We start from the raw sequence: 16,120 nt of genomic DNA on the forward strand, positions 1-16,120 counted from the left end.
TTTGAGTCTGTTTTGAGTTTTGTATAGCAGAGTTGACTCTGTCTTTTTCATGGCTGCCACAGCAATGTAAATCATGTTTCGAAATATTAGCAGGACTAATGTTTGAAACTGCTTTCTTGAAATCACAACTCTGTATCACATTGCAACTAATTAGCTAATAGGCAGTGTATATACATGATTTCAGTGTTATTGACCCTGCCTACATAGAGGACATTTGCAGATGGCAGAAATTTAGGTAGTGCCCCGGTGATTTCGCTGTCTTGTGCTTAACGTTTTCAACCGCTCTCTGCTGTCTAACCTATAAAACTGTCTGGAGGGATGCCAGATGATCTGCTTTTAATGCACCGCAGCACTTGTGCCATTTTCAAATGTACTCGTGTGACACTCGAAGCATACAAACGCTATTAGTTTTCTGAGTATTTAGTGCACTTTGCATGAACTGCAATGACAACTGTCAACTTGCTCGTAAGTGTATTAGTGAGTTCCCGCTTTGTTGCAAATATCTTCCTCTTACTATTCATAGATGTCACAAACTGAAGTACGGGATGGGTATAGGAAGAGAACAATGTTGTTATGTCTGGCACAGACCCAGCTGGCCTAGATGGGAAGGTGATAGTAATTCAGCTATTTTTGTTTTGCACCACACATACAAGTACTGGCACCCTTCCACTGGCACGTTCATTTCTCTTTCTTTACATTAAAACAAATTTTGGCAGTCTGAAGCACTTTATCATCTACCCATTTTATGTGCATCCTCTCACAGCCACATGTTTTGAAACTGTATGGACACCCAAAGCAGATGTAAACAAAGGTGGAAATTGTTCTGAGCTTAATATATCATTGTGCAATATCAGTATAACTTTGATAAGAAAAGGAATGGAGAACATAAATAATGAAATACAAAATATGTGTTTCTTTTTTTAATTCATGACTTGGTAGAGAAATTATGAGATTCATTACTATTCACCGTTTGGAAGTAGGAAAACTGTCAGCTTGTTCATCATCTGATCGTGTTATTCAAATGGATGAGCATTTTATGCTGTTTTAATTTTGACTGATGTAATGTTTGAAGTTTTGATGCTTTTTTATATTAATTCTTGAAGTCTGAAAAGTTCTGTCATTGTCATTGTACAGCATACAGCTAACTTATAATAACCGTCTTTTTTTGTGGTTTCATTGCTAAACTCTTGTGATGTATCATTTGTATCAATGACGGAAAATACATTTTTGTACCAAAATTACAAGTGTGAATGTTTGCTTGATCTTTGATGTTTGTAAGGACATTGTGTGATTTTCCTTTGTTCTCCTGTGATTGGATGGTTTTGATAATTGACTCATCCAATCAGTTTACATGGGCCTTTTTCATCTGTAATTATGAATAAGAAGGGATATTCTTCTTCATACCAGGAAACCCTGTTATAACAAGCTCACTCACAATGAGGTAACACATATAATGAGGGGAATTTGGCAGTCCCAATTTTCCATTACTGATCTCTTTTTTAGGACATTTACAATGGTGTAACCAGTTATATCAAAGTAAAGTTGGCTGTCCCGGTGACCTCCTTATAATGGTATTTCCATGTAAAATATTATACAATATTACAAATAATGAATGTTTATGAGCGCAATGAACAGAATATTTCATGAGGTGAAACATGAAATGATCCATTCAACGAGGCTTGAATGGACAAAAAATTTTATCTTTAACCGAATAAAATATTCTGTTGAATGCAGGAATGAAAAACATTTATTATTTGTTTTATATAACACCTTAAATAGATCCTTTGATACTTTATGAACTTAGAAACGAGAGATCTGAGATTGAGAGAGTGCTCACTGAGCACTTTTTACGTTAGTCAAGTGTATAGCGCGCTGTTCGATACACACTGCAAACGCAAGCGTTTTACATGCGTAATGTTCAGCACTCTTGGCATGGGTGCAATGGAGCAAATCGTATGGATCTGAAATTGCACAGTAAATGGAGGATTTGAAATTGCACGGTAAATGGAGCCACAATTGCATGGATGATGACGTCATAGTGAAATAGGACGAATGATCAATGTTAAACAACCAATCAAATGACAAGGATCTATTTAGGTGTATAAACTTGTATTTTTCTAAACCTTTACAGATATGACAACACTGATTCCCCTCTAAACCCTGGAGCCCTTCATGCAAAGCACTGCAAACATTTACAATGATAGGATATGTATAATTTTATTTATACAGGATATAAACAATAATGCACATATTCACCATATGTATGTACATATCAGATCAGTACACATACAATGTAATGTAAAAATTTCAATTCCATTCAAAAGAAGTTACATAAACAATATCAAATATTTATGTACACTTAATTTACAAAGCTATAAGTTGATAAGGCATCCCTCTTCTGTCTCCAGTAAATAGAGAGAAAACGAAAAACAAAACAAAACACATCTTGAATGTGGCTTGTCATGTAAAGATATTCATTCCTGCAATTTCTTCACACTTGTATTACACTGAGTAGAGTTTAAAAGTTTAACTCAAGAGGGCGCCAAACATGGTAGCAGATGGGTCAATTGTGCATCGTCACTTGGGCAGATGTGTCATTTACAGTGGAAACAACACTGTAATTGAGTTCAAGAGTAGATGGGACATTTGAAAAGAGGGGTCTTTGTTTTGTTTTGTTTCAGTGTATACATGACTGCATCTCATATATCAAGTTCCTGTGTATAATGATACTTTGAGATCACTCTGGATAGGTATGCAAAGGGCAAAATGCTACTCTTTCCTTACACTAAGAATGTAGAATCATCTTAATGGCTAGTCAATGAATATAAATAAGTAATCTGCATGCCATCACTCTGCCTATCATTTGCAGAAGCACTGATGTGACAATCTGATGAAGTGCAAGCTGTACAAATCATTTTAAGAGCAACACCATAATTCAAATAACAAGAGCACACAGTCATGAAAATCTCTGCATTTTCAAATATGATGAGGTCTAACCATTTGATCGAAGAATTGCATGCCTTGTCAATGTTACTTCAAGTACGGCATGGTTGTCCAATAGCACCGACAACACTTTCTTAATTTTGACAGTAGTGTTTCGACAGCTTGCGTATAAGTGTTTCATGCTATTGTATGACTACAATCCAGGCGTGTGTTCCGGAAGGCAAAACTTAAACCTTCTTGAACTACAGTGAGAATATGCAGATTCTGAATGAACTCATTGCCAAGAAACTTTACAGTTTTTTTAAGAGCTGCAGAAGTGTGGCTCAGCTAGAATGTGAATGTGATTTTGTTAAAAAAAAGAGAAGGACAACAACTGCAGTGCTCAATTTCTCTTCCTCATTTACACTGACGCAAGCAGATCTCCCATACGTCAATCCATCCAAATAGAGCAGTGTGAATAAAACGGGAAGAATGTGTGCAGTGTGGCGATGTACACTTAGGACCAGCACCAAGGATATCAGTATGAAGGGTCAGACTGGATGGGGGGTAACACGGGTCTGTCCTCGGGGAGGGAGCCCACACTCTCTGGGCGGGAGGCGTGACCGTCGGAGCCCCCGACCATCCGAAAGGAGGTCTGGGAGCCGCTCGGGGATGCGGACATCCCGCGGGCCTCCGACAGGCTGGACATGCGGGAGTCGCTCTGGGAGGAGGCGACGCTGGAGTCTGGGCTGCCAGCCAGGTAGCGCACCGCACTGTTGGGCACCGTCTTGGGCCGGGTGGGGCCATCATCTAATCCTGCTAACATATTACCAGGGGCAGTGGCTGGGGGCCTGTAAAATTTATGAGAGATAAAGCTTGTCATTGTCATACCTGATATCAAATTTACAGGGGTTGGAAACTGATGACTTTTTTTGGATGATTTTTATGATAGGTGAAACAGAACGCCATCCAAACTACTGACATTCAAATACTTGTAAATTATCATATTCTGTGTTCTGTGCAGAATGGGAAAATATAGGCATTTTAGCTGCAAAGTCAAAAAAAAAAAATTTTTCAAAGAATGAGTGGAGAATATCCAGCAACTTCTGATTTAAAAGAAAAAAAAAAGTTAAATTTACTGGTCAAAATCTGACAACCAGCAACTTGTGCCACCAAAGAAGTCCATCACTATCCTGATTTTTTTTTAACACAGAATGTAACCTACAATGGAAGATGGAAATATGTCTCTCACTGCTGCCATCAACACATGTAGGATGTATGGGGAAACAAACAAACAACAAGAATGCAATGAGTTAATACACTTCCATGGACATTCCTGCAAATACACAGAGAAAAATGATTAATAACCCAGACTGAAGCCTAGCCTAGAGACTTACTTGTTGATGAGCTGATCCAGCGGTTTGGGGGTGATACCGGAAGCAGCTTCCTTGGCAGCACTCTTCCTTCTCTCAAAGGATACCTTTTCCTGTGGTAAGCAGCCAACGGGAAGTTTGAAGTAAGATAGCACTCAAACCAACATGATAAGATCAAACAGTGTCAACATTTAGGTCAAATGATGCCAACATCAAGAATGATGAAATGATAAACCATTATATATGGCAGTAAAGGAACAGAGAAGATTACCCATGTTTGAATGTGAGCTTAGTGACGATAAACCATTGTTCAAACCCAAGGCACTTTTGAATAGCTGCCAAGATAAAGTAGAATCTCTTTGACAGAAAAAAAAAGAAAGAAAAGAAAAGCAAACTAGCAAAACTTACAATATCAGTCATAGCTGCCTCCTGCCTCTTCTTGGAGTTTTGGCTGAGGGGTCTTGGGGGTGGATCGATGACCGGCTTGGTCCAGGTGCGGATGTTGGTAGGCGAGGGAGGGTTGTCACTGCTCTGCGGCACCCTTCCTCCACCGCCAGTGGATTGGGAGAAGGAGGGGGAGTGGGAGTCGGAGGGCAGGGCGGAGCCCGTCTGGGACTGGGAGTAGAGGGAGGAGTCGTCCTGCTCCTGGCTGGAGGGTTCTGGGCTCTCTGGCACAGCTAGGCCCAGGTAGGACAGGACCAGGTTTCGGACCAGCTTGAAGGCGCTATCAAGGTCGGCTGTTGAGGGGATTGAGTACAAGCGTGTGTGGAGGATAAACATGAACATTTTTGCCCTTGTTTGGTATAGTGCGAAGAGATAGGGAAGTGTGCAATCATAAATGGGTGTTTTTTGCTGTCCCTTTGTAACATGTTTAAACCCTAGACTAATTACTTCTTTCACTTGGTCCTTTACAGTGTAGATGGATTACATGTATGTGAGCCTTACAGTGAGTTATACGAAAAACAGCTTTGAAATGAACCCCTGATGGTAAATGAGACAAAACAATTTTAAATGTATTACTTAGGGAATAACAAGTTACAAAACAACACCAAATTTCAAAGAGTATCATGTCATTCTCCTCCCTAGCTCCCAGGATGATGTTCACTCCATACTCACTGGTGTCAATACTCCTGTCAAAGAAGCCAGGTTTGTTTTGGTGTGTGTGCTGGTAGATACTGGTGCGGTCCAGGGCGTACTGGATCTGGGAGGCATCGAGATTGCCAACGGCCCGCAGCCGCTCCTCGTGCTTGGCTCGGTCCAGGGGCAGGAGCAGGATGTACCTGGGCTGGAAGTGGGTCAGCTTCATGGATAACACCCCCTGTGTGAAAAATTATGGGGAAAAAAACACAATAAAAACAAAAGCATGTTACTAGGATTAATCATGTGCATGTGAACCATGTCACAGCATAAGCAGGTGCTGCTGTATCACATCAGTTTGGATGCTGAACACTTGCTTTAATAACTCCTTGTGAGTTCAAATCTCAAGTCACTGCCTACAACTTTCATCCACCAGTATGACAAAATAATCCTCAGTACTGCTCTCTGTCAATGAGGGTAAAAGGATGTCGAATTTGATGTCAACCATTTTTTTTTTAATGGATGATACTTGATCAAGCACTATGTTGCAGCTACATAGTCGAGCAAATGTTGCAAGAACTCGGTGGATTCTACTTCGAGGGCAACAATGAAACAGTTCCAGATGAGCAACATAGTGATATGATGAATACTTACAGGCAAAGGGCTCTAAACCTGTATGACAGAATGATAATCTCCAATGATATAAGCACCTACATTCGCTTTTCATACTGCAATTTCAGGTCTGCAAATCAATAATTGGCTTGAAAAGAACATTACTATGATAAGCACTACTAGAAATGTTGGTATGGCGACTGGTATGCCTGCGCCATTATGCATGGTTCTCCAAATAGGTCTATAGCACAATGTCTTGACAATGTGTGATGACAGTTTCACATAACTGGTAAAATATTAAAATGACAGGTTTGTCACAAATGCATTGAGTGTTCACTTTCCTAGCTTGAACTAGGTTTATTTGGATGAATGGCTATACTGTCTAAGAGTGCAAGTATTTGGGGATTTGAGGATTTGTACCCAACTTTTGACCCTTTTATAAGTTGAAAGAAGAAGTGAAATTTACCACTTTCACTTGACCTTTGACCTTTTTAGCAAGAAACTTCCAAGAGAATCTGTATTGGATAATACATGCATACACTAAGTTTCAAGAAAAAATCCTGCACGCATTGCATAGATAAGAGAGAAATAATGACATTTTGATGTATTGACCTTAACCCTTGACCCCTGACCTTTGACCATGACCCCTAAATTCCCTACATGATCACTGCCAGTCAGTACATGCATATATACTAAGTTCCATGAAGATACCTTGAAATATTTGTGAGATATGGAGCAAAAAGTGAAATTTTAACATTTTCACTTGACCCTTGACCTTTGACCTCATGACCCAAAGCTCTCTCTGGGAAATCTTTATTTGGTAGTTCATGTATACACCAAATTTCAAGAAAATACCTCCAGGCATTGCATAGATATAGGGGAAATAGTGAAATTTTTAGCATTTGACCTTGAGCATGTGCGCCCAAAACTTGATAGGCACAACTTCGCCCACTCATACATATACATGCCAAGTTTCATTAGGATACCTCTAACAGTTTTTAGATACGCTGTCCACAAAATTGATTACGGACGGAAGGACGGACGGACAACCCGAAAACATCATGCCTCCGGCGACACTTCGTGGCGGAGGCATAATAAAAAAAATGAATCACAGCAAAGGCTGATATCAGCTAAGAAGTAAAATCCTGGCCATCTAAAGCAAAACAAAAAAACATTGTAGCAGTAAGAAAGAACGGTTTTTATCACCTCCAGTTCCATGGTAAGGATGCAGGCAAGACCAGTTTCAGCAACTGATTCAATGGCTTGCAGACTCAGGCCAAAGCGATGTTCCAGGATTTGATATGTCAGTAGGAATTCCCCCTATGAGAAAGAAATGCACATCCAAAGTTCATTTGTCTCTGAGTACTTGTTGACAAGCAAATTCTAATGAGACTTGATCATTGATGAGAATGTGTGTGAAACATTGAATAGTTATATAGTGAGCCATCTGATTTTCAAACCATCACTTATGTTTTTGTTTTTTCATGAACTGCATTATTGAGACAGATTAATCATATTGTTTGCAGGTAGAAGGACATGTATTACCAAGCTTCATTAAAAAGAAAGGAAAAAGAACCAGGCTTCTATACTGCAGAAGAATGATATACAGAAAGAGTAATGCAAATGAGACTGATACTAACTGGCACAAAAGTGAGACAGTAAATTAATGATTCTGCTCAACGTAGCTGTTTCTAGTAAGACACCAAAGTTCTTTTTCTCAGTGCTTAAATGTTACCCTCTCAACACTCCAAGCATTTTTGTTGTTAATAGTGAAACATACACTGTACCTCTTGCAGAAGTTCTTCAAATTCCTCAGATGACACGCACTGGTAGTCTTTGGCCCCAGCTGTTTGCTTCCCTCGCGTTGAGTGTAAAAGGCTTTATTGACAGAAAAGGCAAATAAAAGACTTTACTTTACTCTGGCTGATCTCCCTTCAAAGGCATATTATGAATAACTTCTTGACACAGATCATTACCACTCTATTCCACTTCATATGGCATTTGACAATGGTGACGACAAGTTATACATATCTGTAACTTAGGACCACAAGAGAGGCAAGAATTCAATGCAATGTAAAATTCCTTAATGTATCACTTAAGCTTGACAGCTAAGTAATGAATGCTTGATACTTACAAAATTACCAATACAGCTGATAATTTATATGATGATAACATTACACAGCGATTGCTCTTTTCATGATCTAAGTTTTTAAAAATTAAACTAGCATATGAGAGGCACAACTCAGACAAATATTTGGCTGTAGGGAATTGTTGTAATTCTTACCCAAGGCCGAAGTACTCCGAGAACTCCTTGGCCAGCCTCTGTGCCAGAACCTGCTTCCCAGATCCCCTTGGTCCCACAAGAACCAGCACTGGGTAAGGGGTCTCAATGGTGGGTAGGGTGCTAGGGTAAAGTCAGATGAGGTGGGTCACCATCAGCAAATCATAACCATGCTTACTGCAGTCAGGTTTCAATCCACTGAGGATTGTTATAGATCATTTGCAAATGTGGACGTGAGAGAATTCCTGCAGCATCATTGAGCCAGGAACCATTGCATGATAGCCAATCTGCTGAAAGTCTACAAACTCAATATACTCATAATTGGCCCATCCTGTTTCTTTCAACTTTCAGCACTCCTGAAGGACTAAAGGAAAATCTAAAGAATGTTTACCATATTCCAATACATGGAACATTACAAGGAAGAACAGGGGTTCCTTCCTTCATGAGAATTGAAATCATTGTAATGTGGGGTAATTCTTGTGAAAGCTGTTCAGCTACACAAAACAGTGGCCAATGTCCAGAGCACTTGTGTTGTACAGTAGGGTAGTTTTGTAACTCATTGTTTCTCACTGCATGCCTCATACTGTCTTTCAATGTAAACACAATTTAACAATTTTTGTCTTAATTCTTACAATGGAAGCATCCCCTCCTATATATCACACCTTCACTACCATGTGCTTTCAATCTTTCTTGCACTCTCATTTCTATTGTACTTTGTTTGTGTGTCTATCTACTGATAACCTTGTATCTACTGTAAACGTCCATATTTTCGCGCAGAGCTGAGAGCTCCAAAACATATTCACAGGTTCTTGAATTCATGCTGCACAATTGTCAACCCATTTAAAATGTGGAGAGAAAATTGTGAAGATATTTTTGCAAGAAAATTTTAGAATTCGCACTAGCTGAAAGTTGTGCAAAAATTAATGCACCGTAAAAAATTGAAAATTTGTGCGTTTACAGTATCTCTACGTGTCACAACTGATGAATCGGAGAGGACCATAAGAGACAAGGTATGAGTGTGTTTTTGTACCTCATCAGAACCTTAGATGGTCTGAGTGAGGAGTAGATGATGGCCCGTCGGTGGTCCTGGGCAGCTATCACATCAATGGGAGGCTCAAACAGGTTCACTGCAGCCACCTATAGATATCAGAACAGCAATGGAAGAAACGCATCATCATGGCATTGTCCATACTTGGTGGAAATAATCCTATACAGTGTAATACTTTGCATATAATTGTGTATGGAATTTTGATTTACATGACAACTGAATGTCTTGTATTGAATGTACGGTAAAGTTGGAAACAAGTCATCACATCAAGAGTTTCACTTCTTTTCAATGCAGGAAAGGCAATAAGCTTGATCTATCTCTGCCAAAGAATCAAAGGATGATACATCATTTCAGGGAATGATGATTGTAAGCAGCTACTGTACTTTACACAATGCCACAAGAAATCTGGGTCAATGAACACATTTACCATTCTGTCAAACAAGTTGAAATTTACAGAACAATGGCATATGCTATTAAAACATACACTGTTGTGTACTCCTTTGTTAACATTGTTTTACACATGCAAGATGATAGCTTAGAGGTGACAGGAGATCATCAATGCTAAAGCCCAAGACTGGGCATGTTACCTTCTCCTCCACCTCCACTCTATGCCTGTCCAGCTCCACCAGCTGTGGGATGCGGAAGAGAAGGGATAACCGGTAGTCTTCGATGTCCTGAATGGGGTTCCTCAGCAGAGTCAAGTGCCGCAGCAGACTCAGGTCCTGGATGTACTGGAGGTCAGTGATGTCTACGACCTGTTTGAGTGCATGTCAGGCATCACACAGCAATGTCAATACAAAAATCAGACGTCAGTTGCTATACCTGCAATCTCAGCTATCATATTAACTTGTATCGTTGGGCCAATATCCTTTCAGGAGCTCAGATATGCATCAACCCTTACTATATGAAAAGTTCACTGCTTGGCATGCATGCTGGAGAGCATTAATTGTTTGCTGATCGGCACAGATATCTGGAAACTCACAGTAAAAGAATAGAGAAAATCTAGTCCTCCTAATCCACATTGTGTCACCTTGGCCTTCCTGTTAGATTGAGGCATGCTGTTACACCTGAGTGAACATGCATGCCACCTTCACAACTAGGACAAGTTTGTAGGGATTTAATACTGAATGCTGATGAATACATTTGGCAAGTTAAGCTGAATGTCTGGGCACATAAATGGCTTATGAAGGCTACCAGGGGGGTGTTTCATAAAGCTGTTCGTAAAGTTACGAACAACTTACGAGCAACTGGTGATCAGTTCTGATGTGCTATACTTATCAGAATTTCCATAATTCAGCACAAGAACTGATCACCAGTCGCTCGTAAGTCGTTCGTAACTTTACGAACAGCTTTATGAAACAGGGCCCAGGTACTCCCTACAGTGGTTATATCAAAGTTCCCAAAAAACGTCCCACCTGATTATTTTCCAAGTCAAGGGTTTCAAGGAGGACACAGTTCTGGAGTCCCTCGAGTCCACTGATGCTGTTCCCTGACAAGTCCAGGTGCTGGAGTCTGGTCAGACTGTCCAGGTTCTCAATCACACTGATCTCATTGCATCTCTGAATAAAATAAAAGAACCACAGGTTTAAAGCTCAGATAATTTGTTATTGTTCAGGAGTATGAACAGAAAACTTTTTAAAAATGGAGGAAAAAAGGAGCATATACAATGTAAGTACTAGTATGTCCACTTGCAAACATATTCCATCACTGTTTGCTTATATGAGAAAAGTGTTTCTACTATGTTGAGGATATGATCACTAAACAACTGCTAATGTCGAAGCATTGACCTTCATGTACATACACTTGGTACGACTTACTATTGCTCATGTGATGCATGAAATAGCTATATCCAAACAACAACAACAACAATAAAAGATTACTGTGGGATTAACACATCCCTGATGTATGGAATGAAGATGCTTCTTGACTATATCTTCTACAGCATCAAATTTCTCCCATTACCAGGTTGATGAATCTGAGAGGGAGGTGGTCCAGTCGCTCAATGCAAGAGATCTTGTTGTGGGCCAGACTAAGGTGCTGCAGACAGCGGCATGTCTCCAGGCCAGTGATGGCCGATATGTTGTTGTCTGACAGGGTTGGGAGTCAAGGAAGGGAGTCAGCAAGATACCAAGTCTGGTGTGTCTGTTATCATGAAAGTCTGGAGATTGTGTACTACACTAAAAGCCAATGTATTATTACTTGCAACAACCAGTTGTGCCAAATGCTTAATTTGCCACTTTTCCAAGAACACGATATGTGATTACGAACAAATGAGCATGGTTACAGGCTTATAGCAGGGAGGTGAGACGTTTCACCTCCCTGGTTACAGGGATGTAATAAATGAAATGTTGGTATGACACAAATTATGAGTTCTCCTTCTTCTCCTTCTTAATCTTCTTTCTCCTCACAGAATCTTGTCATCCAACAGTCTCCCTCTTTTGTACAGATCAGCCCTTATGAAACTTCTCCTGAGCTGTTGCTTCTAACTCTCTCCACTTTATACACAGGTTTTCATGTATCCTCTCTTGACTTGACAAGTGACCAAAAGATGAATTGATGATCTGATACTGAAATATGACCTGCAATTTATGATCTATCTACTCATCTTTTTTGAATTAATACGTTGTACCCTGAGCTCATGCTTTATAAATACTTTGCTTCTTGCAAGCATGTGGTTAGGTTTGTATCTAATGTTAAGATAGAACACTTTATTCAGTTTTGTGAAACTCCCCCTCCAGCTACTGACTCTGGTTAAAGCTTTGGCATAAGTCATACTATGAGATGAATAAAGGATACTGTCCAAGATGAGTTTGGTGAGGGCATGATGAGCTGAGAGGTCTCCCATCTCACTGATCTTGTTGAAAGACATATCCACCTCCTATATGACATAAGCATGCCAAGAAATGGTTACAGTCTTTGATGTAACAGCACTACATTATACACACAAATATCAATCATGTTTTGCAGATATACAATTCATACATAAAATATTCCTATTAGTACTTGGCTTTTGTATTAGGAGCTTTAAACACCTAACTACCAATCAATCTAATAGGTATTTGATAATGATATGTGGTCCTCTCTATCTACATTGTATGTGTGATGTGACCAATCTTCTACACAAACTGTATAATGGGTGCCACATCATTGTCATGGTGGGAATATTTAGTAAACAGGGATCTACAGACAGTACATTTCTGGCTAACTTATATCAAAGCAAAACAATTATAGCACTATCATCACGCAGAAACTTTCTGTTCTGCAATTGTGTTAGAGAGAGGAATAAGGTTATTGCACTCTGTTGCTACGCAAAAGTGTTGAAGCCACACCCTAACAATACTTTTTTAACACACTGATGTCAAAGCACTTAGCAGAGGTGCTAGTGTAAATACAACTATCATTTAACATAGCTATACCAATGTTACAAAATCTTCAGGACTTCATGTCCATGCCGTTTTTAATAGATGAACTACAAAGTAGCTAGGTTAGTAACAAACTATCTTTGTAAAATAATATGGGTAGATATGCAAATACCAATGCAAGTGCATTCTTGCTCTTACCTGTAGGTTGAGCGGTGGTTTGAAGTCCAAGAGGTTTGTGATTTCATTGTGTGAGGCATCAAGCTGGACTAAGTAGGGCATATTGCCTAGAACATTCAAATCTGAAATAAAAGACAATGAACATTTGATGTACAAAATGTTGCAAAATCTCTGTTTTCTACTGTGTCATAAACAATTTGATGGTCTAGATATGGACAAGTACATGTCTCCCTTTCCATAATATGACTTAGTCATTTGATGCATTCTTAACCGATTCAATTCAAAGAATGTGACAGTATGGGTTACAGCGGTTAGTTGGTCTAGGTTTGTAGATGAAGCAGCAGAATACATGAATAATATCTAATGCGGTTGAGGACCTTAACCCGTTGAGGACGGACTGATTTTGCTACAATACGCATTTCCCATAATACACCTGCCCGAGTATACTTAGGACTTGTCCTCAACAGGTTTTAAAAAAACACACAAGATTTGTAGCTACCTGTACTCAGTTGAAAATACATGTACATGCATCCCTTGTGTGGATGCATGCAGATGACTCCTTTGTACAAAATATATTCAGGCATTAAATGAGATGTAGAGGCAAGCAATATCAACATACATGTACTACTATTCCAAACACAGTGAAAAAAAAGAGAAGGAAATCACATCAACAGAATTTTGTACAATTTAATTTGAGGCACGTACACACAATGGTTGTCTCTTTCCTATCTAAAAACATACCAGTTGAACAAAAAAAAAAAAGAAAAAAAGATTGCTTACCTGTAATCCTGTTATATGGCAGCTCTACCTTTTGAATATGAACATAGGACTCAAGGATATTGATGTCCTGCAGGTTATACCCCTGGATAAAAGTTAAAAGAGGAGCAAAATAGTTAGGTGATTATTTTTGTAATCATCTAATTTTAGGAAGACAGATATTAGTAATTTGGCAACTAATGACTATCTAATGATTCAAAGATATCAAGTCACATTACGCACAGTTTTTGATGTTGAAAGAAAGCTTTTGGCTTACTCATAAAGTCATCCATAAGTATTTAAGACTATTTTGGATATTACTTGTTAGGCAAAGGAAGGGTTCAGGCTGTCATATAATTGCAAGAGAAAACCAATGCTATAAAGGAGCTAGTGCAGGATTAACCTGCTTTTATGATGACCAAGCTTCTAGCAAGAACAGCTATCAAGTCATGTTACTTCATGTGACATGCATTATATTTTATTTTGTTTTTGCTTTTTTGTCTGGAACTAATGTAGCAATTTCAGCCTCAGTGTTTAACTACGACTTGTTCAAAAAGAATTACTTCTAATCCTCTTATCAGTCAAAAGAAAACATTGCCTAAAAAGTGACTCTTGAACAAAGCATACATGTACATTGATATCTACATACAAACTAAATTCAGTCTTGATCAAATCATTAATTGGAAACTGTGATTTAATTCCAAATAAAAATTTAGATAACTTGAAATCATTGATTGAAATAATGCACATATGTTTACTCACAGGTAGGGTGAGACTGAGGAAAGTGAGCTGAGAGCCATCCGCTGATCTCCCCAGATTAGCAAGACCTGCTGCAATAGCTCTTGGATTCAGAACTCCATCTGGGCAGGGCTGGTAAGACCATGAAAGAAATACAACGCTATGATAATAATGCACTGACACTTTTGTGTACACTGGGACTGCATTACATAACCATAAGCGGATCCAGAGGGGGTGCCCCAGGCGCGCCCCCCTATTTGTTTTTTAAACAACAGAAATAAAAAGGAAAAATGAAAGGGGTGCGGGCATCCCCCCCTCCCTTTAATTTTAGAAGAAACCATCTTTGTCAGCCGATTGTAGTGGCAGCCAAAGATTGTGCTAAAGCCTTTTTCTTTCTTTCTTTCTGTTTTTTTTTTTTTGCTTGTGAGCCAATGAAGTCCGGAAGTGGCACCAGAAATATTTTTGGTGCCCCCCTTTTCAGAATTCCTGTATCCGCCTCTGATAACCTGAGAGAAGCACAAACAAATATTAAAATTCTGAATCAAAAAGCAATTCAGAGATCTTGGAAGATTTATTGAAGTGTCTAGATTCTTTGTTTGTTTTTTTTAATTGGAGAAAGTAATGGTGCATTCAAGTGCTCTAAAGTGAACCAAAGCGTACCGTACTGAACTGTGCCAGATTTGAAGCGTTCGAGTGCTTTATTGAGAAAGTGTACCTTAAGAGTTATTTTTAGAGGGGGTCATGCATTTTGTTGCAAGAGGGTCATTCACCTGGCCTGCTTAAACTACTAACAGATGTCCCAAACAAAGAGAATGAACTCTTTGCAAGTCTGCATTATAACGTACACTATGTGCATGTTATGCGCATTCTCACATGCAAACTTTTGGTACGCTTTTGGTACCGTTTTAGAGTACATCGAGAAATGGCCCACTTTTGGCTCGGTTCAGTACGGTACATGTACATACGTGTACATTTACACTTTAGGAGCGTTCGAGTGCTCCTCTAGCGCGGGTATGGTATGGTACAGTTTGCTTTGGGAGATCACTCGAACACACCCTAAGGTAATGTATTTGTGGATATACTTGGCCTAATGGGTAAACTTCGCCCCTACATGTATGACATCTAATACAAGGGGCCGAGTTTACCCATAACTACGGTATACCGTATCTTTTGGTTGCAAACTAGGATCTCACATTTGACATTTGAAGACAATGCATGCAACAGCTCAACAATGTGGCACGAAATACATGAATATCCACCACCATTTTTGAATGCCTGTCTTAGTAAATTTAGGGTATGAAATGAGAGAGAGAAAAAAAAAATTGCTTTCCATATTTGTTTGCATTTTAATACCATGTGATTCAGGTTCAAATTGTCTGTATCCTATATCAAAGCAAGCCACCCATAATTCAACCCTAACACTGTCCAAAACTCACCTGCTGGCTACATAAAATGTAAAACCTTTGCTTTTGCGCGCGGTCAAATTTTGGCATGGGAGGTCGAACCTTGGTTGGAGAAGGTTTTTGTGAATACGTGGCATGATCATGATGATATTAGCTTTATGGTAGATAAACTACTTCAGCTTGCGTAAGTTGCAGATTGTGCACCACCATTTCTGCACATCGTGACACTCCTTCCGACGGCTCACTTCACCTATATGTATCATCCCAGTAGATCTATAGCTTCCTGTGTGAGCTGCCCAAGGCATTGCTTCATCATGTAAATATCAAGTATAAAGTGCAGACAGCGTACGCCGCACCGCTGATCGCTCGCA

The 16,120-nt window shown here is 39.4% G+C and overlaps 1 protein-coding gene across 1 annotated transcript in view; it reads right to left on the minus strand.

Moving 5' to 3' along the window:
- Window positions 1-3,460: 3,460 nt before the first annotated feature.
- The window catches only part of LOC139731135 (leucine-rich repeat and guanylate kinase domain-containing protein-like), a 14,797-nt gene continuing 2,137 nt past the window's right edge, over window positions 3,461-16,120 (minus strand). Inside the window, exons 3-17 of the mRNA XM_071642019.1 lie at window positions 14,371-14,478; window positions 13,633-13,714; window positions 12,874-12,974; window positions 12,110-12,191; window positions 11,276-11,400; window positions 10,729-10,872; window positions 9,901-10,068; window positions 9,296-9,402; window positions 8,269-8,388; window positions 7,772-7,862; window positions 7,191-7,304; window positions 5,412-5,613; window positions 4,704-5,032; window positions 4,320-4,408; window positions 3,461-3,773 (exon numbers count right to left, since the gene is read on the minus strand). Of these exons, the coding sequence (XP_071498120.1) occupies window positions 3,461-3,773; window positions 4,320-4,408; window positions 4,704-5,032; window positions 5,412-5,613; window positions 7,191-7,304; window positions 7,772-7,862; window positions 8,269-8,388; window positions 9,296-9,402; window positions 9,901-10,068; window positions 10,729-10,872; window positions 11,276-11,400; window positions 12,110-12,191; window positions 12,874-12,974; window positions 13,633-13,714; window positions 14,371-14,478 (2,175 nt within the window). The remainder of the gene's footprint in view (window positions 3,774-4,319; window positions 4,409-4,703; window positions 5,033-5,411; window positions 5,614-7,190; window positions 7,305-7,771; window positions 7,863-8,268; window positions 8,389-9,295; window positions 9,403-9,900; window positions 10,069-10,728; window positions 10,873-11,275; window positions 11,401-12,109; window positions 12,192-12,873; window positions 12,975-13,632; window positions 13,715-14,370; window positions 14,479-16,120) is intronic.

The sequence above is a fragment of the Diadema antillarum genome, unplaced genomic scaffold, assembly GCF_040938485.1.
Source record: "Diadema antillarum isolate AM-2024a unplaced genomic scaffold, OU_Dant_1.0 seq00000358_RagTag, whole genome shotgun sequence".
Lineage (NCBI taxonomy): Eukaryota > Metazoa > Echinodermata > Echinoidea > Diadematoida > Diadematidae > Diadema > Diadema antillarum.